The sequence below is a fragment of the Gouania willdenowi genome, chromosome 13 (assembly GCF_900634775.1).
Source record: "Gouania willdenowi chromosome 13, fGouWil2.1, whole genome shotgun sequence".
Lineage (NCBI taxonomy): Eukaryota > Metazoa > Chordata > Actinopteri > Blenniiformes > Gobiesocidae > Gouania > Gouania willdenowi.
Window position 1 is genome coordinate 43,990,427 of NC_041056.1, and position 25,179 is coordinate 44,015,605.

General features: G+C 37.7%; 1 protein-coding gene across 1 annotated transcript in view; it reads right to left on the minus strand.

Moving 5' to 3' along the window:
* The window catches only part of zbtb44 (zinc finger and BTB domain containing 44), a 41,534-nt gene extending 16,606 nt beyond the window's left edge, over nt 1–24,928 (minus strand). Inside the window, 7 exon segments of the mRNA XM_028465126.1 lie at nt 917–1,001; nt 3,492–3,648; nt 3,650–3,828; nt 3,831–4,119; nt 4,121–4,153; nt 4,155–4,600; nt 24,670–24,928. Coding sequence (XP_028320927.1) covers nt 917–1,001; nt 3,492–3,648; nt 3,650–3,828; nt 3,831–4,119; nt 4,121–4,153; nt 4,155–4,562 — 1,151 coding nt within the window. The 5' untranslated portion in view covers nt 4,563–4,600; nt 24,670–24,928.
* Between the last annotated feature and the right edge of the window lie 251 nt (nt 24,929–25,179).

A 25,179-nucleotide genomic window follows, 5' to 3' on the forward strand; every position in this document is an offset into this window, starting at 1 on the left:
TATGAGAGGAGAAAAAGGAGCAGAGCTCTTTGCTTCTTCAGCAGGCAGTGAAACTCACCCAGTTAGATGTGTCGCTGGTGGGTGAACACAGCATTAGCCAATCAGGACGCAGAACACAATGCATGTTCATACGCTGTAAAAAAAAAAATGCATCCAAAATTGCACTAAAAAATTCCACGATACACCAAGGCTGCGAAAGGTGAACCGCGATCGAGCGAGAGACAACTGTATTGTGTTAAGTAGGTTATAGGTGTGTTTTTATCACCACACTTCATAGTGTTAAATGTTTGCCTTTGAACTTTTACTGTTCATTTATTTTGTTTATTTTGGTGTTTGTTGCTGTCTCTGGTGCATTCTGGTGGATTTCTGCATAAATATTCCAATGTGGTTTTTTCACTGCAAATGGCAAATAAATTGAACTTGAACTTGCACACAGTGCAGAGCTCCCTGGGTGGGCGTGTCTTACTGCTACGGCAGGTTAGCAGAAAGCAGGGGTTTAGTTACTCATTAAGCAAGTAGAAAAGTTACTCTCAAAGGGCTGCTTTGATTATAGAAAAAAATTAAAATGATGATTATTTTAGTCATAATTAAAATCATGATTATTCAAACAATTTGTTAATAATAAGTTAATAAACATCATATTCCTGTGTCTCTGCCCTGATATGAGGTTTGATCAGAAGGGGTGGGGGGTGGGGGGGGCTACATGTTTTCACTCAAGGTTGATAAATGAGGGCCAGTGTCTCCAAAATAAACTAAAAATGATTGTTCTTAGTAATGCTCAGATTGGTCATTATTCTAAATTCTGACATAGATGTTGACGATGTGGCACTCGGAAAGAATTCCTATTCTAATTGAGAATCGTTTAGATTGGAATTGTTAAAATCCAAATGATGCAGAACCCTATGAAGCTCAGTACCTCTCATCATCCTCCGTGTGGCCCCCAGCGTTAGAGGAGCTCTGCATAGATGGTAAACCCTCTGACACTCCCTCATCCATGGAGCCTGGAAAAAGAAGGAGAAAAAGAATGTAGTCAGTCACACACACACACACACGTACGCACACAGAGAGAGAACAAACAGCCTGAGGCACATTGTTTTCAAAGTAGTGAGAATAAAATACTCTAATCCTCAAGTTTAGGAAACTGTCCAATGTTGTATTTTGTTTTTTCCAACAGAAAGATGGAAAATGACGGTTTTCTTCCTAAATGAATGCTGAGGCCCTTCAGACACAAGACAAGAGGAACTTTATTATTCTCAGCAATGCCAAAACCTGCTGTAAATATTTACAAACACTAATCACTATTCTGGCAGACATTGTAATGATTGATTTTCTAATAAAGCATAGACTTAATTACATTTCAGGGCTACAGCAGAGAGGCTTTTAATGCTTTTAAACAAACACCGTAGCATTAGTAGTAGGGCTGAGCATTGCCATGAATCTGATGATACGATTCATGATTTGCATGTCACAAAACGATACTAAACAGTACAATATACATCACAATATCAATATTTACTAATTTTACCTTTGCAAGTACAAAAAGGTATAAAATAACATTTATTAATGTTATTCTGAACTTGTGGTCACTAACTGTAACTCAAAGCACAAATATAAAAACAAGTAGAACTCAAACTAGATTTTTCAAAAAAGTTCAACTTTTGCTTCTCCAACAGATTCTGATTCTGTAAAGTTCTTAAATTATTGAATAAAAAGTAACCACATACATCTATTAAAGTGTCCAGTATGTTTTATTTAAACAGCTTCCAGCCAACAGTCATAGAGGAGAGAGGTAGTTTAAAAAGGTCTGATGGTGCGTTCACTGACACCTAGTGACCACAGGATGTTTACGTGCTACGCAGATGTTAGTGACGTCCAATGTTTTTTAATTTAAAAAAAACATGATTAAAAAGTCTATTTAGACATTTTTTAACACTCCCATTATTATTGCAGGTCCCATAATATGTCTTGGAATCAAATGTACTGTGTGTGGATAATATATACAGATGCTGGTCATATAATTACAATATCATGAAAAAGTTGATTTATTCCATTAATACCATTCAGTGAAACTTGTATATTGTATACATTCATTTCACACAGAGTGTTTATTTCTTTTAATGTTGATGATTAGCAGTGTGACGATATCTCCATACGGTGATATATCGCAATATTTTTGTTCACACGATCGATTATCGATATGCTCGCGCTAAGTATTGATTTTTCTTTTTTTGGATTTACGATTTATTTTATTATTTTTAAAACCTTTTTTTGCCTTTTCACTAAAATGTGCAGGTAAGTCTTCACAGAAATGTTGGTCACTGTTTGTTGAAGGAACCAATATATTGTTTACATAAAGCACTATATTTATTAGTTTACATTTGGTTATGTTGACACTTATTTACAGACATTTTACACTAAAATAGTGTCACTGTCATGGGACACTTTTTATATATATTGTCTTTCAGATATAAAATAAAATTGTATTTTTACATTTAATCTTATATCATAGATTATCTTAGATTGATTTCTGACCAATATATTGATAATTGCACTATCGTCATATCGTGAGATAATCGTTATTGTGAGGTACTCAGAGGTTCCCACCCCTATTGATGATTATAACTGACAACTAATGAAAACCCTAAATTGAATATCTCAGAAAATTAGAATATTATGGAGAGGTTTAATATTAAAGACACCTGGTGTCCTGCAAAGGTCTTTAAATGTTCTCCAGTCTAGTTCTGGAGGTCTACACAATCATGGAGAAAACTGCTGACCTCACAGTTTTCCAAAAGACGACCATTGACAACCTTGAACAAGGAGAACCAGACACAAAGGTCATGGCTAAAGAAGCTGGATGTTCACAGAGCTCTGTGGCCAAACACATTAATAGAGAGGTGAAGGGAAGGAGAAGATGTGGTAGAAAAAAGTCTACAAACAATAGTGATAGCCACGCCCCCTGGAGAGGATTGTGAAACTAAACCCATTCAAACATGTGGAGGAGATTCACAAAGAGTGACTGTAGCTGGAGTCAGAGCTTCACACTTTTCATCTTCATACTCTTCAGTTGGCCAACATTTCTACAAAGCTTTTCTTGTATCAGTTTTAAGTAATATTCTAATTTTCTGAGATACTGAATATGGGATTTTCATTAGTTGTCAGTTATATTCATCAAAATTAAAAGAAATAAAGATTTGAAATATATCAGTCTGTGTGTAATGAATGAATATAATATACAAGTTTCACTTTTTGAATAGAATTACTGAAATAAATTAACTTTTTCATGATACTGTAATTATATGACCAGCACATGTGTATGTGTATATATATATATATATTTATATATATAGGTTATATTTAAAGGCTGACCAACACTACCAGGCAGCTAAAATTTCAATAATTAACCAAAATACCAGAATAGATATTAAAAATAGATAAAGTAATCTAACTGAAAGTGAAGTGCATAAAGCAGACATAGAGCTGACCCTGACCTATAGAGGAGGACTGGGGGCTGATGAGGAGCTCCTCCTGGACCTGGTCACTTCCTGGTACCGTCTGCTGGTCACTCAGTGAGCTCTGAGAGACGCTAACGGGCTGAGACGACGCCTCCTGGACCTCCTCATCACTTAGCCGCTCCACCTTCACCCTCCACATCTTCTTCTTCAGCTGCTACTGGTGACGATGCTGCTTTAGAGCTTTCACAGGTCAGGAAGTCAGTGAGGCGACGGCTCACCCCCCCCTCAGAAGTCCCTGGTTACCCTTGGTCCAAACACCGAGGGCTATCTGTTAGCTTGGACTTGTCAGAGTGGAACCTGCGATCGATGCCGACGGAAAGGTCCAGGGAAAGGCCAGGGAGGACTGCACGGCCTGGGTGGGGTTCTCTGAAAACGATGGGGAGGGGTTGGGGATCTGGGGGGAGGTGGTCACCATCTGGGCGGTACATTTTAGCGGACTCTCTGGTGACGCCATCGTTACAAACGTTTTGCGTTTTCGGCGTGATTCGCGACATATGGGAACGTTTCTCTCCATGACGCTGCAGTCGGAGGACACGGGGGACACGCTGCCGTCCAGGGAGGTCAGGGCACAGTGGGAGGGGGCGCTCTCTGGGGCCGACTCATGCAGTTTTATCAGCCGTGATGCTGCCGTTATTGTTAACCGTTGTTCCCAGGGCTCCACAAGATGCTCGATTTCATGAACTCAGAACAGGTGCTGGCCACGGCAAACATCTGCATGTAGCTAGCAGCTGCTAGCACGTCGATGATGTTCTCTGTGCTGATGGAGAGGGTGGAGGTGTAGGCGTACTCCAGCAGAGGAGCAAAGCCACTGACAGTCACATGATGCAGGTCCAGAACAAACTTGTCCTGCTCCTCTGGCCGTCCCACCAGCTGGGAGCGGAAGAAGTCGCTGCAGCAGGCCAGGACCACCCTGTGGGCCAGGAACAGCTTGTCCTGTACCCGGATGGTGACGTCACACAGGTGTCCATCGTTACGCAGCACGTTGAGCTTCTCGAGCATCTCCTGGCTGTGAGAGGGTGAGCTGTGGGTGAATGTTTTCACCCCCATGTTTGAACCTCCTTCTAGTTGGAAACAGGAAGTTCACCCTAAAAACAGAGATAAAAGGAACATTAGCTTTTAACTAACAAGTTCAGATGAACTACGGCCAAGCCCGCGGAATGTCTCCGCGCCAAATAGCACGGACCACGTTCCGAGAATTCAGTCAAATGATTCAGTTCCACCGAATAAAAAAAGATCTCTGAGCGGCTCTTGACATCCGCTCATAGAATATCCATGTCAATTTACAGCCCGATTCAACAATTCAGCAGTTGAAAGACGTTTTTTAGAATGTTACATTCTAACATCTCATCAGAACTACAGTAAAATGCATGTTGAAATAATGAATTAATAAAAGATTAACTAATGAAATACAATAATGAAAACAATCAAAGTTTATACTTAATATACTTCTTTTTTTTTAATTAAGCAATGAAAAAATTTAATATTTTTTCTATTTAGAGAGTGCATGGCTTATTTGCCAGAACATTGTTTTGTTTTGTTGTTTTCCTTAAAGGGGACATATCATGGTTTTAAATCCTTCCTTTTTACATATAAATCATACAGTTGTGGTCTATATAAAGCAGAACTGCAATGCTTGGGTCTGAATTCCTCATTATTATAGCTCCACCCCTTTTCTACCCCTTTTCTGATGTGCTTCTGAGAGCAACTCGTTTTGGTGCTGTCTCTTTAAATGCAAATGAGAGACTCCATACCCCGCCCCCTCTTCAGGTGACACTCGGTTCAACTCCACCCTGCTCGGCCATTTTTGTAGTTTGATAGAAGAGATACGGCTATGTAGCGGCGCATAAACTTTTTATTCAGAGGTTATTTACAAAATGTCAACAACGTTAGACTTGTCCATCCAGCCTTACATGTTCCAGCCAGAGTCTGACCCAGTGGAGCGAGTATAAAGAAGCAAATCCTTCTTTATACTGGTGGAGGTTGATGAAGCAGTCATCATTGAAGTGCTTCACACACACAAAAATGACCTTATCCACAGATTGGTACATTTCTATAAAAAATAAAACTCAACCAGACACTTTGAAAAGGTTCTGATGCTGGGAGACGGTGTAATGAAGCGTGTGGGTTACTACAATCCAACAACCCAACATGAATTCATCATGTTGGGTGTGGGATACATATGTATGTGTATATACATATATATGCATATGTGTGTATCCATAAAATGAAGAGTCAGTCCTTAAGACTGCTCTACTGTAAAGTGTCTTGAGATACCATTGGTTATGATTTGGCGCTATACAAATAAATGATTGATTGATTGATTGATTGATTTTGACTTATCCTCTCGTAACTTCGGCATCCTTGAGCTTGGACTACAAAATAAAAATAAAGAGAAATAAAAATGGCTGATTGCTTGAAGTGTTGGACCTGGAGTTGATGAACTATTTAGCAGTTCCGCTGCAAATACTGTGATGTAATAGTTCAAAAAACGTAATAGAGAATAGAAAAATCGAACAGATTGAAAAATATGAGCAAAAACAGAATATAAAGATATCTACGGAGCACCTGAAGAGACTATTTTATTTTTTCTGTACTTATAAGCACTCTAAATATACAACAAAATGCATTTAAGGGCTAAAAAAGTGGCTTTAGCATGATATGTCCCCTGGTTTTTAGTTTTTTAACTCCAGTGTATTACATGGTGTTACTTTAGTCCTGACTATGAGGGACAAAAGTAACAAAGTGCAACAACTAGTCAACGTCAAATCCCACATTACACAGAAGATAGGATCATTTAAATTAGGTTAATTTAAACTAAGTCGATCAGAACTTAATTAATAAACCTGATCAGATTCAGTAAACCATTGGTCCCTGAGAGGTAATCAGGTGACATTAATGCTGTTCTCATACATATTTATATGATATAAATCATTAAAAAGGAGCAGTCAGAATAATCCATGTCACTATAACTTATATCTACCTTACTTTATTTTTGACATATTTTTGTTTAATTCTGAGTTTTTTTTATTTATTATTATTTATTTTGTTTCCTCACAGGAGTTAAAAACTAATATTTTCTTTAAAAATGACAAATATTTCTAAAAAAAAAAAACGGAATTTAAAAAATTAAAGTGGAAAAAAATAAAATGGATTTTATAGGGCCCTAAATGTATATCACTGTAGCAAAACCATTAGAAAGTAAATTATTCATAACACCGCCCCTTAAAGAGAGAGGTGGGGCTATGGCGTCATCGTTTGCAGGGTATGCGTCTACAAGGCGACTCAGCCGCTGGCGTTCACAAACTTTCCTACTCTAACACCCGTTTTTCAGAAGTTATTGTATTCTGTTTCCATATCGTTGTTGCCGTGAGGATGCAAGGCATAAACGATGAAAAAAAAAACTTGACCGTTTACATTAAAACCCGTCTCCATGTGGACGGGGCCACAGAGATGTTTAAAGTCAGGACACGGCAGATGGCTGGAGAATTAAAACTAGGGTTGGGCTCACAAAGGACATAAAGTCACATTATGTAAGACTAAGAGCAATCAAAGCAGATACTCCCCAACGTGAGCCAGAAGCATGTGGAGGCCAATGCGCTGCAGGATGCTCAGCATAGCAGCTGTCTGAGAGGCAGGAGATTTTCCATCAAACAGACGCTGCAGAGAAGGGGGCACTAGAAGGGGGAGGAACACTCTGCACACAGACTGTAGGAAAATACTGCTGGGCCATGTTGGCCCACTAAACACTATGTGAATTATAGATCTGAGATGAGATGATGTGGAGCAACAACACACTCCTCTGAATTAAGCATGTGAATCTCCATCACTGACAACGATTCGATACAAATCTCAGCGATACAAGGCATTAGCGATACATTGAATTCCCTGGAGATACGATTTGATATGATTCACCCCTGTTCACGGTTTGATACGATTTATATTGATGGCGATTCAATTCTGCATGTGATACAATGCAATTCAACATCCTCAAAGCTGCAGTCTAAAAAGCTAGCGCCGTTAGAAGCAGTCGCTTCAACGCCAACCAGAGCCGGTAACAGAACCTTTCCCACAGCACCAACAGACGTTCTCACACAGACGCCCCACAGCCAGTCAATTCCGAGGACGGAAACTCGAGCAACACCCACTCCTAACACTCTCTCCCCACAAACTACACTCATTATCGGTGATTCCATAATGAGGAATATTAGATTCTTTAATGCCATCACACACTGTATTCCAGGTGCTACAGTTCACACTATCTTAAACAACTTAATCAAATACTGCTAAAATTGAATCGCAGTACTTTTTTTTTTAAACAGCAGAGGGCGCTATATATTTATCCCTTCTCTTGTCCAGCAGTGTACGCGGCAGGCGAAATCTGCTACTACTTTCTTTCTGGCTGTCTTCTACTCTTAAACATGTTTATAAATGATTCCTTACCCCTTTAGCACCGAAAGAATATCTGTATTATTACGTGAATATCTGTAAAAGTCACATTTTTCTATTAGCTCTGTCTGCTAGCATAGCATCTCTTCTTCACTGCAAGATATCTGCATGCCAACCGACCACTGGGTTACCAGCGCCCTCTGCTGGTCCAAACAAATATCTGACGTAGATCAGTGCAATAACTGTTTTTTTTTAAGTCCAATTGTTAAGGCACAAAATACATTTTCAGTTGCACTTCTAAAAATAACCATTATGCAGTTTTGCATTGTTTACTATAGAACTAGAATTTAAATTAAAAGGTTTCTTCTTCATTTGTATTATTCCTTTATTTATTCATTCAAGATTTATTTGGCATTGTTTTGAATAGTTTATCAAGGGATTCTTTTGACAATGAAAAAATAAAGGAAATAGTACAGTATTTTTTTCCCAAAAAAAATAGAGGAATATTTTTCAGTCATCATTTGACTACAGTCCCATTTTGTAAAATAAATCGTGAGAGAATCGTATCATGAACCCAGTATCGTGAATCGTATCGGGAGTTGAGTGAATTGTTACATCCCTACATGTGGGAAATGAATATTCATTTCTGGTCCTCTTCCTATATTAATAGGGGTATAGAACAATTTAGTCGCCTATTACAGCAGCACAACTTCTTACAATCCTGCTGCAAAACAAATTTCACATTTATTGATAACTTTGACCTCTTTTGGAAATGTGGTGATCTATTCAAAAAAGACGGTGTCCACCCTAAATTACATGGAGCACAAATGTTAAATTAAATCTACAGTCTGTGATTCACAACTCCACATGTTCAGACTAGCTGAGAATTAAAACAGCAGTTACAACAAACTTCCATAGATAATCCCTTTACTCAAAATATAGAGCAATTATACCCCATAAACACTGTGCTGAGCTGTACAGAACAACGTGTAATACAAACTAAAGCCCACTATAGAGGAATCAACCATAAAAATCTATTAAAAATTAAAACAGAACACAAAACAATGAAAAACCATTAAATGTGGACTATTAAATATCAGATCGCTTTCATCTAAATCAGTGAGTGATCTTATAACTGACCATCAGCTCGGTTTATTATACCTCACAGAGACTTGGCTCAAAAATGAAGATTTTATTGCTCTAATGAAGCCAGCACTCCCAATTATGGTAATCACCATATTCCCCATGAGAGTGGTCGGGGAGGAGGAGTGGCAGCAGTTTTTCACTCAAGCATATCAGTTACCCCAGAAACCAAACTTGACCAAAATTCATTTGAAGCCTCTCACTTGAAATTGTAATCCCAAAAACAAGATAGAAAAACCCACTTTACTGGTTATAGTTTACCGTCCTCCTGGTCCATATTCAGAGCTTCTCTCTGAATTCTCTGACTTTCTCACTGATCTGGTGCTGAGCACTGAAAAAGCTATCATAGTAGGTGACTTTAACATTTATGTTTGATGATGAAAACAACAGCCAAAATAAATTATTTACCTCACTATTAGATTCAATCGGCTTTAAACAACATGTAAACAAACCAACTCATTATCTTAATCATGCCCTTGTTCTAACATATGGTTTAGATATTGAGTATATATACTCAAAATCCTATTCTTTCAGATCACTTCCTGTTATCATTTGTATTCAAATATCAGCCTGCTTAAACTCTGAGAGAAGAGTACACTATAGTAAATCCACGGTCTGAAAAAGCTGTAGCTAGATTTATAGATTTAGTTCCATCACTGGTTACCTCTGATCCATATGATATCTCAACAGAGAGAAACTATTAATGTCTAACGACAGAGAAAATAGAGAATCTGATCAACAGTGCAATGTTGTCACTGCACACAGCTCTGGATGCTGTTTGCTTCCGCTTAAAAAGAAGATGATATGTCATAAAAGGGTCGCCCCTGGTATAAATCTGAATTGCGTCTTTAAAACAGGCATTGCGAAAATTACAAAGGAAGTGGCTCTCCTCAACATGGTAGAAGTTCATACTGCCTGGAGAGAAAGTTTAGTAGTTTATTAAAAAAAAAGCTCTCCGCAAAGCTAAAACCTCCTATTATTCAACTTTAATAGAGGAAAACAAGAACAATCTTCGGTTTCTATTCAACACTGTAGCCAGGCTCACCAAAAGCTACAGCTCTGTTGAACCCTCTATTCCTGTGAACCTGAGCAGTGATGACTTCATCAACTTCTTTACTGATAAAATTCTAACAATTAGAAACAAAGCTAATGTCCCGCCTGCAGGAGTGATCAATACTTTATTAAACAAAGCAGCTCATGAAATATTCCCAACATGCAGCTTTTATTTACATAGCTTCACTCCAATTGGTCTGTCTGAACTGACCTCAATAGTTAGTGATTCTAAACCAACAACCTGTCTTTTAGATCCAATCCCATCTCCACTATTTAAAGATGTTCTTCCACGAGTCTGCCTTCAGACGAAGGTGGAACAGCTGGCTCTCTGGTGCAGTCAGAAACATCTGGAGCTGAACCCGCTCAAGACTGTGGAGATGACAGTGGACTTCAGGAGAAATTCCCCCCCCCTTACCATTCTGAACAGCACAGTAGCAACCGTGGACTCTTTCAGGTTCCTGGGATCCACAATCTCACAGGACCTGAAGTGGACCTTCCCCATAGACCCAACCAGGAAAAAGGCACAGCAGAGGATGTACTTCCTGCGTCAGCTGAGGAAGTTCAACCTGCCCCAGGAGCTGCTGATAATGTTTCTACAACACTCCATCATTCAGTCTGTTCTGTGCACCTCCATCACTGTCTGGTTTGGATCTACAACCAAACTAGACAAACACAGACTACAAAGGATAGTCAGGACTGCAGAAAAGATCATTGGTGTTGATCTGCCCTCCATCCAAGACTTATACCTGCCCACGGTCAGCAAACGGGCAAGAAACATCACTGCGACACCTCCCACCCTGCACACAATCTGTTCAAACTCCTCCCCTCCAGCAGACGTACAGATCACTGTACGCCAAAACTACCCGCCATAAAAACAGTTTCTTCCCCCATACTGTCACTCTGATTAACACTAAACAGTCATAGAGTGTCAGACCTGTTTCTGTGTAGTAACCCTGGAACTAGGGTTGGGCACCGAGAACCGGTTCCAAATAGGAACTGGTTCCTAACGTCCAGTTCCAGAACCGTTACGAAGATGTGTGCATTTGATTCTTGTTTTTGATTCCCTAAATGCCCGCACTAGTTTGTGTACGCGGGGTTTGTATACGATGCATTCAGAACGCGACTGCAGTGTGTGTGTGTGTGTGTGTGTGTGTGTGTGTGTGTGTGTGTGTGTGTGTGTGTGTGTGTGTGTGTGTGTGTGTGTGTGTGTGGCTACGGTTTCCAGTTTGGACCGCGAAGAGAATATGAACTAATCACCAGTAAAACTCCAGAAAACAATGACCAGTAATAAATATTATCTCCCTGGTAAAGACAGTAGCATTTATAACTGGTAAAATGATAAACTGGTGATATTACAGCCTGTGAATGCAGTACAGGGGACGCACTTACTCTGCCTCTGGGTCCTAGTGCCAGCCGGCCGGGGAAGCCTGTTCTGTTTACTGAGGTCTGTGTGTGTTTAATAAGTCTGTGTGTGTTTATTAAGTCTGTGTGTGTTTAATAAGTCAGTGTGTGTTTAATAAGTCTGGTGTGTGTCTGTGTGAAAGTCTACATGTTTATGCCTCTGTCCATCCACTCTTTTCATTATATCCATGTCTTTTAAGGATTTTCTTACATAGTGTTGCTGTAGTCCGCCGCCATCTTGGATTATGTCGTTACCAGCGCATCATCGCCGCAAAACGTGCAAGCGCAGAATGACTCAAATAACTTAAAGAGGTCATCAATCTATCAATCTTTTATTTGTATAGCGCCAAATCATAACCAATGGTATCTCAAGACACTTTACAGTAGAGCAGTCGTAAGGACGGACTCTTCATTTTATGGATACACACATATGCATATATACGTATATACACATACATATGTATCCCACACCCACATGAATTCATCATGGCGGCAAGGAAAACCTTCTGTTAAGCAGCAGGAACCTTGTGTGGATCCCATTCCTATGATGAAACAGCCATCATTAACATCAAGGCCATATGTTAGAACAAGATCAAGAGTATGATTTAAACGATGAGTAGCTTCATTAATAGTTTGAAAAAAGCCAACTGAGTCTATTAGGGACATAAGGCTGAGCTCAGGCTAGAGCTGGGCGATATATATCGATATACTCGATATATCGCAGCTTGTAGTCTGTGCGGTGTTGAAAATGACCATACCGTTAAACTCGCAGACTTTTTTTTTTTTTTTTTTTTTTGTTTTTTTTTTTTTTTTTTTTTTTTTTGAAATGTCATTGTAACCCACGTCATAAAGAAATGTATTATATTTATATTATTTAATTATATTCTATTTAGCAGAAGTAAATTTATTATAACATCTACTCTTCAGTTATTTATATACAATATTATTTCACCCGCACTAATAGACTGCACTGACGTCACTCATCCACACGCACACACGCCAGCCAATCACAGACCAGTATCCTAGTATAAACAGGAAGCAATGAGATACGGGAGGAGAAGGCTTGAATACGGGAAACGATCAAGCAGCAGCTGAAAACGCAGCATATGAACGGTAGCACGCACACCCGGTGCTCAGCAGACAGCACTTTACTAACTGTGCAGACCAGCGGTTGTGCCTTGCACCTGACAAAAGGAGCGATCGGCAGCAGAACGGAGGACTTTGTATAGGCGACTCAGATTGCATCGGCCAGGTTTTTTAAACCCCCATGGATCTAAAGATGGTGAACTACCCACGGAGATGACGTAGTGGACGGTGAACTGCAGGTCTACCAGAGCGGTAGGACCGCCGCACCGATCCTCTTACCAGGAACGCATGAACTTCAATCCTACCAGGGTGGTAGGAATCAACTTTATTTAATTAGGTTCTCTTCCAGTGGACCAACCCAACGAACTTCAGTCCTACCAGGGTGGTAGGACTGACTTCATTTTTCGTTTGAGTGGAGCTATTTTTTTTCCCCAGGCTGTGACGCCTTATGAACTGAGCTAAATCCCAGCGGGTGAACTGGAGTCTGTTTTGAGACCACTTTTGTTTATTATTATTTTCTGTAATATAATAAATCCATGGTACTATTTTCTATAAACAACAAATTGTCTGTCTATTCTCTGCACATCTTAGTAATCATTCCCACTCACACTTGAACCTAGAAACTAATCTCAGAGAAAAAAATTTATTAACCAACAGTAAATGTACAATTGGCTACATCATCTTAATGACAACATGCACAAAAGGGCACTATTTGTTTTAAAATATTGTAGTGGCATTATGTACAAAAAGTGCACTTTAATTTTGTGTTTTGAAATGCCATGTGAGTTTGCATCCTGCACTAATGTCTTGTTTTGAAATGTCTCTGTGACAATTTTGGCACAGAACGTGCACTTTCTGTTGACAATTTTATGTTTGAGCCACTCACTGTTTAATAAATACAGTTATGTCAACTTTGACTTAGTTGTGATATCCCCTTTTTTGCATGAAAGTTTAAAATTGGGCATATATTATGCAGTAATGATCAAGAATGTTTTAATGTAGACATATAGAATCATCATACTGGTGTGATTTGTGCATCAAAGTGTTAATTCAAGGGTAATGCAAATATCGAGATATATATCGTGTATCGTGACATGGCCTAAAAATATCGCGGTATTATAAAAGGCATATCGCCCAGCCCTAGCTCAGGCTATCACTATCTTTGTCACATGGATATTAAAATCTCCTACTATCAGTATTTTATATCAGAACTGAGGACTAAGTTTGATATAAACTCAGAGAATTCTGATAGAAATTCAGAATAAGGGCCTGGAGGACGGTAAATTATCACAAATAAGACTGGCTGGCAGGTTTTTGATTCAGTATGAGATAAATTTAGAACCAGACTTTCAAAGGAAGTGTAACTGGCCTTTGGTTTAGGATAGATTAGGAGAGAGGAATGATAAATAGCTGCTACAACCACCCTCCACGGCCTATGTCTCGTGGCATATGAGTATTTAAATGACTGGGAGGAGTGGCTTCATTTAAACTAACATATTCATCTTGATACAGCCATGTTTCAGTTAAACAGAATAAATCAAAGTTATTTTCTGAGATAAGGCCATTTACTACTACAGATTTGGATCTCAGTGATCTAATATTTAATAGAACACATCTAATGGTTTTATGTTTTGGTGTTTCTAGATTTGAGATTTTAATTTTTTTCAGATTTTTATAATTGATAGCTCTTATTTGATTTTATGTTAAAATCATTGTGAAATTTGGGTCAGGGGACAGACAAACCGTCTCCATAAAATAATATTCATCACCATCACAACAGTTGTCATGGCGATGAACACAGCTATCATAATAGCAATTGGAGGGAAACTGTCCTAAGGCAAGCGCAGAGGGGCGTGGAGGACTCCGCCTCTGTAACATGGTCTCATTCATGAGATGTCATAACAGTGACTGTGCCATGTTTTCTGATAGTAGAGATGCTCCCTCCAAAGTAGGATGGATTCCATCTCTTCCTATCAGGTTCGGTTTTCCCCAGAAGGATCTCCAATTATCAATGAAACCCACCTCGTTTTCTGGACACCACCTCGATAGCCAGCGGTTAAATGATGACATGCTATAGGCTATACATGTCATCACTGGTCAGATTTGGTAAGGGACCAGAGAAAATTACGGTCTTATATTAGTCTGTTTTATTTTTAAAGCGGTGTTTTTTTGTGGCTTTAGACTCCAATTACATTTATGTATATAATATGTTCCCTACAATATAAACAGGTTCACAATATAATTATTTTTTATAGTTTCTGTTTCCACTGTATCCAGAATAATAATAATTCTCAACAATAACTATTGATTGATTTGTCACATGACTGTTCCAGGGTTTGAGTTTGTTTTATTTAGTTCCACATCTACCTGTAGCTCTATGTTTTTTACACTGATGACAACTTGTTTGTAGTTTTATTTCAGAAGTTTCACTTTTACAGTTACAGTTGGAAACCTTTGTTAATTGAATATCCTAGTTACATTACAGTAACCAATTAAACTATATCAACTAAGTGAATTAATAAAAATAACCTGTTAAAGGCTTTTTCAAATAAAAAAAATTCTCCTGTGAAATCTGTGACCTGTTGACCTGCACAACTCAAAGAATCAGAATTGAGAATCATTTAGAACAGGAATTGAAATTGAGAATTAGAATCAGAATCGTTAAAATCCAAACGATGACCAACCCTACCTGGAACTAAACATAACAACCTGGAACAAACTGTCACTGTGAACGTTCATGTACATAAATGTATACTAATTGAATTTAAATGTTCACCTGCACTATTATTATTATTATTATTATTATTATTATCTTATCTTGTTTTTGTTATCTTGTTATATTGTTTTTTATTTAGTTTTGCACATATTAGTCTAACTACTGTTTATATTTTTCTAGTTGATTGTTATTATTTAATGTTACATTATTAGAGAAAGCACAATTCACCAAGTCAAATTCCTCGTGTGTATAACATACATACACGGTTAATAAAGTTGATTCTGATTCTTATTAGCACTAATATGGTGAACTGGATTAACACATCATTAATAACCTTTAAAATCGCTGTAATCAAACTCTCCTTAAAAAACCTAGTGACTTGTCCAATAATAAACCAATATCTAATCTCGCTTTTGTTGTTGCCAGAGTTAATCATGGAGTTCCACAAGGTTCAGTTTTAGGACCAATACTCTTTACATTATATATGCTTCCACTAGGTAACATTATCAGAAAACATAATATACATTTCTATTGCTATGCAGATGATACACAGCTTTATCTCTCATGAAATCAGATGAAACTCATCAGTTATTAAAACTCCAGGCTTGTCTTAATGACATCACATCCTGGATGAGTCGTAACTTTCTCCTTCTTAACCAGGATAAAACCAAAGTGATTTTATTTGGTCCAAAACACCTCAGAGATAAATTATCAGTGTAAATAGTGTCTCTGGATGACATCACTCTGTCACCAAGCACCACAGTAAAAAACTTAGACATTATCTTTGATACTGACTTATCCTTTAATTCTCATATTAAACAAATCACAAGGACAGCCTTCTTCTACCTCCATAATATCTATAAAATCAGGAATATCTTGACCCAGAGTGATGCTGAAAAACTAATCCATGCATGTGTTACATCTAGATTATTGTAACTCTATACTGTCAGGATGTCCTAGTAACTCACTAAAAAGTCTCCAGTTAATTCAGAATGCTGCAGCTAGAATACTAACAGGTACTAACAGGAGAGAACATATTTCTACAGTATTGGCTTCTCTTCATTGGCTTCCTGTAAAATCTACAATAGAGTTTAAAATCCTCCTGTTAGCATACAAAGTAGGAATGTGCATATTTTATCGTTTATGATTTATCGTCAAAAATATTCTCACCGGTAAGAATATGTCATCCAACGATATAAACGATAAATTCCCATGTCGGAAATTAGCGAGGGCCACGGGACATTTGTCCGTCAATTTAGTCAAGAATGTCCATAAAAACATTGTTCCAGAGGCCAAAACTGCCCGTTTGTTGTCAACTTATTATTCTCTGGAGCGCAACTCTGTTTACGGGAGCTCCGTAGCGAAGCCTCCGCGCTGTGCACCACTCCTCCCACCCCCAGCTCTCACACACACACACCCGACGGTACTCGTCACCTTGAAGCTGCAGAGCTGCGATATATCATGAACCACTACTGGGTTAAAACCAGATAGCCATCAACAAAGTGAACCAATCCTCGTTCCTCCATCAGATCCACCCAAAGTTCTACAAACACGGGAACAGAGATGAACCTGTAGCAACAATTAGAACTGGAAACTCAACTAAAGCTAACTATGCTAAGCTAACCCATCGACACACAGGCTGAGCTAATGCTAACCACTCCAGATTCTTATTTATAATTGTTTATTTACGGTTTATTTTTATAATTGTACACAATGTGTACTTGTTTGGTTTGATATTTTATTCATATTCATTCTTCATTTGCAGGTGAGTAATTTGCAGAAGGCAAGGCAAATTTATTTGTATAGCGCATTTCATACTTCAAGGCAACTCAATGTGCTTTGCATGATAAAACATTCAATTGTTTAAAATCAATAAGAACATTTAAAATCATCAGTAAAATCAGTAAAATCAATTAAAATCATCAGTAAAATCATCATTACAACATCAACAACATGACAAAAAATCCTCTCTCTCAATCATATGCAAGTAGAGAAAAAAAGTGCCTTTAAACTTTGATTAAAATGTTCACATGTGATGCTGACTTCAGCTCTGCTGCAGTTTGTTCCACTTCTTGCAGCATAACAACTAAAAAGCAGCATCACCATGGTTACTGTGAACTCTGGGCTCCACTATCTGATCTGTTGTCCATAGATCTGAGAGACCTGCTGGGTTCATACCTGACTAACATGTCACTGATGTATTCTGGACCAAACCCATTCACAGATTTATACACCAGCAGCAGAACTTTACAGTCTATTCTGAGGCTGACTGGGAGCCAGTGTAAAGACTTTAAAACTGGACTAATGTGTTCTCACCTCTTTGTTCTGGTTCAGACCTGAGCTGCAGCGTTCTGAACCATCTGTAGATGTTTGATGAAGACCATTACAATAGTCCAGTCTGCTGGAGATAAAAGCATGGACCAGTTTCTCCTGATCTTTCTGAGTCATTAAACCTTTCACTCTGGAGATGTTCTTTAGGTGGTAGAAGATGTTTTTGTGATAGATTTGATCTGACTGCTGAATGTAAGATCTGAGTCAATCAGAACACCAAGGTTTTTGACTTGGTCTTTATCTTCTAAAGATCCAGACTCAGATAGTTGCTGACAGCAGTCCTCTTTTCCTTGTTACCAAAGACAATCACCTCCATCTTGTCATGGTTTAGTTGAAGGAAGTTTTCACTCATCCAGCAGTTTATTTTTTCTAAACAGTCACACAACACCTCAATGGGACCATGGTCATCTGGGTTCAGTGATAGATATAGTTGTGTGTCATCTGCTTAGCTCTGATAATCAACCTTACAGTTGTGTAAAATTTGTCCTAAAGGAAGCATGTAAAGGCTAAACAGAAGAGGTCCAAGAACAGATCCCTGAGGAACCCCACAGGACATTGGTAATCTGTCAGATACAAAGTTTTGAATGCTTACAAAATAGGTTCGCTCCTCCAAGTATGACTTAAACCATTGCATTACTTTTCCATTTAGTCCAACCCATGTTTGCAATCTGTGCAACAAAATTGTATGATCTACAGTGTCAAATGTAGACTTAGATCCAATAGAATGAGAACAGATACTTTTCCTGAATCAGTGTTCAACCTTATGTCATTGATCACTTTGATCAGATCAGTTTCAGTGCTGTGATGAGAACCAAAACCTGACTGAAATTTATCAAATATTTTGTTGAATGTTAAGAATTGACTCAGTTGGTTGAAGACCACCTTCTCAATGATCTTGGCCATGAATGGAAGGTTGCTGATTGGTCTATAGTTAGCCAGTATAGAGGCATCCAGTGTTCTCTTTTTTAACAGCGGTTTCACAGCAGCTACTTTCAGGGATTTTGGTACGGTACCTGATTGGAATCATCAGTTAATTATCTGACACAAATCAGTGACAATTGACTTTACAACAGTTTTAAAGAAGTTTGAGGGTATTGTGTCAAGGCAACACGTTGATGGATTCAGCTGCTGAATAGTCTCCTCTATTGTTTTTGGGTTCACTGTAATAAACGCTGACATTGTAGTTGACTCATCCCTCAGTGGTTGAAACTGTTCAAGCTTTTTGTGATTTTGCTGGTTTGTTCTGATGTTTGACCTTATTGATTGTATTTTTTCATTGAAATATACAGCAAATTCATTGCATTTTCAGCTGACAGTAATTCAGAGGCTATCTGATCTGGGGGGGTTGTGAGCTTTTCAATTACAGAAAACAACGTGCGAGAGTTGTTGACATTTTTGGCAATAATTTCAGAAAAGTATTGCTGCCTTGCTTTGAACAAGCCATCATTGAATTTTCGCAGACTTATTTTGTACAGTTCTAGATGAATTTGGAGTTTTGTTGATCACCATTTACGCTCAGCTCTTCTACAGTCAGATTTCAAATTCTGCATTATCTCAGTCCTCCTCCAAGGTGTTTTCTGTGTGTTTGGTTTTCTCTTAGTTTTGATTGGAGCCACCACATCTATGACATTACAGACGTTTCTATTATACTCATCCAGAAGATCATCAACTGTCTCAGCACTCAATGTTGGTGTCATTGCTATGGCTTCCATAAACTGTGCACTTGTGTTCTCATTTATGTACCTTTTCTTTAAACACACATAACTAGGGGGAACAGATGTTACAGTCTCTAGGTCAAAAAAGACACAGAAATGATCAGATAGAGCTAAGTCTCTTACATCAACAGCAGAGATATCAACACCTTTAGAGATAACCAGATCCAAAGTGTGACCTTGAGTGTGTGTCGGACCAGTCACATGTTGTATAAGACCAAAAGTATCCATTAAAGCATACAGTTGTTTGGCAGTATTGTCCATGTTATTGTCTACATGAATATTTAAGTCACCTGTTATTATTAAAAAGTTGTATTCAGTGCATACAACTGACAGCAGTTCAGCAAACTCATCCATGAATTCTCCAGAATATTTTGGGGGTCTATAAACGACTAAAAACAGAACTCTTGAATCACCCTTCAGTAAGAATGACATATATTCAAAGGAGATAAAATCACCAAATGTTATTTCTTTGCACTGAAATATTGATTTAAAAATGGCAGCAACTCCACCACCTTTCCTGCAAGTACGACACTTATTTAAATAAATAAAGTCTTGTGGTGAACTTTCATTGAGAATAGTATTACTGATACCATCATTCAACCATGTTTCATTAAGAAATAAAAAGTCCAGTGATGTGTCAAAATAAAATCATTAATTATTAGTGACTTGTTAACAAGAGATCTAACATTAAGAAGAGCTAATTTTAAAGACTTTACTGGAGACAGTGGTGGACTTTTTGGATGACATGTTTATAGGAGTCAAATTTTTATCTCTATAAAGCTTTTTGCTTTTCTTTAATTTCACAATTTTACCTGTGTTACCTGTCACCACAGGAATTAAAGAAGCTGCATTAACTCCATAAGGCCCTGACTTTTTCTGGTTGTTCCTATCCATTACAATCCTTTATTGTAATGTACTGTATTAAGACAAAACAAAGGCCTAATGGCCTTTACTGTTTCAGTTAAAATTTGTATTCATAATTTTACATATCCTAACTGTATTTGTCAGAAAGTCGTTTATGTTTACAGTTGTTATTTAATTGTTGGCACTGGCACTTATAAACACTAAATGGTTAAATTGCAATAAGTGAGCTTAGTTTTGGAGCCAAATGTTGGGTGAAAAAAAAAATGACATTTTACAGCCACATCATTTTCTTTGTGTGTTATTTGTTTTGGTTGCTTAAAAATACAAAAAATAATTATTAGGGATGTAATGATTAATCGTAAGGCAGTTAAAGATCGATTCATAGGCATCAAGGTTGACATCGATACTTTGAAAATTGAATCGCTGTACTTTTTTAAACAGCAGAGGGCGCTATATATTTACCCCTTCTCTTGTCCAGCAGTGTACGCGGCAGGCGGAATCTGCTACTACTTTCTTTCTGGCCGCCTTCTACTCTTAAACATCTTCATAAATGATTCATTACCCCTTTAGCACCGAAAGAATATCTGTCATATTACCTGACTACCTGTAAAAGTCACGTTTTTCTATTAGCTCTGTCTGCTAGCATAGCATCTCTTCTTCACTGCAAGATATCTGCATGCCAACCGACCACTGGGTTACCAGCGCCCTCTGCTGGTCCAAACAAATATCTGACGTAAATACAGTACAGACTGTTTTTTTTATTGTTATTAAGTCCAATTGTTAAGGCACAAAATACATTTTCAGTTGCACTTTTAAAAAGAAAAAGAACTATTATGCAGTTTTACATTGTTTACTATAGAACCAGAATTTAAATTAATAAGCTTCTTCTTCATTTGCATAATTCCTTTATTTATTTCATTCAAGATTTATTTTTAGTTAAATTGCATTGTTTTGAATAGTTTATCAAGGAATTATTTTGACAATGAAAAACAAAAGGAAAATAATACAGTTTTTTCGAGTTTTTTCCCCCCAAAAATGAAGGAATATTTTTCAGTTATCATATGTCTACAGTCCCATTTTGTAAAATAAATCGTGAGAGAATCGTATCGTGAACCCAGTATCGTGAATCGAATCGTATCTGGAGTTGAGTGAATCGTTACATCCCTAGTTACATCCCTAATAATTATCAGATTAATCGATAAATAGTGTTAGATTAATCGATTCAAAAAATAATAAATTGCTGCAGCCATATTTATCTCCTCTTTTATAATATTTTTTTTTTAATAATAGGTTTTTAAGCACATGAACAGAAAAAATAACTAATTAGTGTTTTTACTGTTTAATATAAACCACTGCTGCTGAATCTACTTTACTTTACATCTGATAATGAGTTACATAAAGTTATAGTGGATAAATATCTCTGATTTCCTCTAAATAAACCATCAGAATCAGAAATTTTTTAATGGCCAAGTACAGTTTTTAGGACAGTACAAGGAATTTGACTTGGTAGTCGGTGCGCAAAACAAAAAACAAAGAACAAAGAAACAAGCCAGCAACAATAATAATAATAATGATAAATATAAATATCATATTTGATGATTTAATCATTAATTACTGAGAGCAGAACTAACAGGATATGTTGGTGTAATTATCACAATAGTTACATTACTGTGACCAAATTGGTCACAGTTTCAATCCCTGAGAACTATTGATTGATTTGTTACATGACTGTTCCAGGGTTTAAGTTTGTTTTATTTAGTTTCACATCTACCTGCAGCTCTATGTTTTTACACTGCTGACAACTTGTTTGTAGTTTTATTTCAGCAACTTTCACTTTTACAGTTGGGGACCTTTGTAATTGAATACCCAAGTTACAGTACAAGCAACCAAAATAAACTGTATCAACTAAGTGAATTAATAAAAATGGCCTGTGTAAAGGCTTTTTCAAACTAAAAAATTATCTTGTGAAATCTGTGACCTGTTGACCTGCACAACTCAAAGAAACAGAATCATTTAGAACAGGAATCTAAAATTGAGAATCGGAATCGTTAAAATCCAAACGATGCCCAACCCTACGTGTGAGTGAGTCTGGGTTAGGATGTACTCAGTGCTCATCTAACTGAGCTTCACACGTTGTTCTGAGAAGTAAAAAAAGCAGCAATTCCTAAAACAAGTATTTTAATTTAAAAAATATGTCGTCAAAATATAAAACCTGATATATCTTCATCTCAATATCTAAACCTGGCATAAATGAAAGGGCGAAAAGGAATCTTCAACTGTACAAACTTCGGCTTAAAAAATTCAATGATCAAAACTTACATTTTAGCTGACCATATTTACATTTTTAAGTTATAAAAAATGTAAGAATTGCCATTTGATTAAAGGAGACATATCATGGTTTTAAATCCTTCCTTTTTACATATAAATCATACAGTTGTGGTCTATATAAAGCAGAACTGCAATGCTTGGGTCTGAATTCCTCATTATTATAGCTCCACCCCTTTTCTGATGTGCTTCTGAGAGCAACTCGTTTTGGTGCTGTCTCTTTAAATGCAAATGAGACACTCCATACCCCGCCCCCTCTTCAGGTGACACTCGGTTCAACTCCACCCTGTTCGGCCATTTTTGTAGTTTGATAGAAGAGATACGGCTATGTAGCGGCGCATAAACCTTTTATTCAGAGGTTATTTACAAAATGTCACCAACGTTAGACTTGTCCATCCAGCCTTACATGTTCCAGCCAGAGTCTGACCCAGTGGAGCGAGATGAAAATGAAGATGATGAACCTGCAGAACCCTAACAAGTGAGCTAACACAAGCACCGAGCTAACGCTAGCGCCAAGCTATCGTCACAAAATGCATTTTAATAGTCTTTTCAAAGACAAAAACGTCAAAATGAAATGACTAATGAAAACTTTAGACTTAAATTAAATCACGTAGGCCATATCATCAAGGATCTAAAACGAGCACACAGCGCTAACATATGAAGACGGTGCAACTGCTAATGCTAACAAAACAATGACAGGGACGTATTATCATCACACTTTTTAGCGTTATTTACAGCTTACCGAAGTGCTCTGTTCATCGTCTCCAAAGATAGAAGGAATTGAACCCTCAATCAGACAAAGTCTTTCTGTAAATCCTTCTTTATACTGGTGGAGGTTGATGAAGCAGTCATCATTGAAGTGCTTCACACACACAAAAATGACCTTATCCACAGATGTGGTACATTTCTATAAAAAATAAAACTCAACCAGACACTTTGAAAAGGTTCTGATGCTGGGAGACGGTGTAATGAAGCGTGTGGGTTACTACATCCAACAACCCAACATTTTGACTTATCCTCTCGTAACTTCTGCATCCTGGAGCTTGGACTACAAAATAAAAGCCAGAAATAAAAATGGCAGATTGCTCGAAGTGTTGGACCTGGAGTTGATGAACTAATTTGGCAGTTCTGCTGCAAATACTGTGATGTTATTGTTCAAAAAAACGTAATAGAGAATAGAAAAATCGAAACAGATTGAAAAATATGAACAAAACAGAATATAAAGATATCAATGGAGCACCTGAAGAGACTAATTTTATTTTTTCTGTACTTCTAAGCACTCTAAATATACAACAAAATGCATTTAAGGGCTAAAAAAGTGGATTTAGCATGACTTTAAAATAACCTTAGCCAATACAACATAGGATATAAAAAATATGTATATTGATTAGGCGACATTGTAATTTTTCATAACCAAAAGAGAAAACTTGATACATTTTGACTATCGATATATCGCCCAGCCCTAGTTGGAATGTCAGTGTTAAATAAATATTTACAAATTTTTCATAGATTTATTCTGTGAAGCATTAATATTAATTTATATAAATACAGTGTTTAATTGTAGTGTTATTACACATTCAGAGACATAAATGCAATGGGAATAATAATTTGAATATTTTTTTTTTCATTTTGGTTCCGGTTCATCACTACTTTAAAGTGTAAGAGCACGTGTGGGGGGCGTGGCCTCCCCAGCTCTGTTTACATGGTGTAATGTTAATGTGTCCACATGGGCTTCCGTACACTCTGATAATAAACAACTACGTTTTAAAAATGCTAAAAATAAATAAACACACATATTATTAAACAGACAGATTAATGAGCTTTCATGATTCGCAGCTGCCCTTTAGCTCACAGCTAACACAGCTAATCAAAGAACAGAGTTTTATCTTTAACACCTTTACCTGAAGCCAACACATCAACACACTTCTATAATAAATATGCTACATTATCAACCAACAACACACAACAAATCACTGCCTAAAGTTTCCTGTTGTGCTTTAATCCACCGTCTGACGCAGCTGCTAGCGGCTAACTGATGCTAGCTGCTATGCTAACGCAGACAGCGGTGTGGTTTCTCCTAGGCGTCACAAAGAGCCACAGCAGCGGTGTTAGTGTGTGCTATGGCGGTGTTTACCTCCCGGGTTGAGGCCTGTGCTGCTGGCTGAGGCCCGGGGATGAGGAGGTTAGCTCAGCCGACAGTAGAGGCTCACATCCCCCGCTGCTCCGGGCCGCTCCGGCACCAGCAGCCGCTCCTCACTGCTCCCTCCCGGCGTTCCCCATGTCCACAGGCCGGTGTCACAGGGTGCAGACGGACTGTAAGTGTACTAATGTGTGTACTACTGTGTGTATTAGTGTGTGTACTGCCCTCCCTGTGAGATCCCACAATGCACCGCGCATCTCCCACTAAAAACTGCACAGAGAAAAACAGGAAGTGTGTGTTCAGCGTTTCCTCCTCCCCACATACTGATACATTAGCTAAGATGTACTGACTGAGGTGGCAAAAGTACTAATGTTCAGTACTTGAATAGAAGATGACGCTGGTAAAAGTAAAAGTGTTAAAGTTGTTCCCTTACTTGACTACAAAAAGTAAAAAAAAAAAAGTATATGCTACTAAATATAAAAAAGTAAAACAATCTCCCTTTAT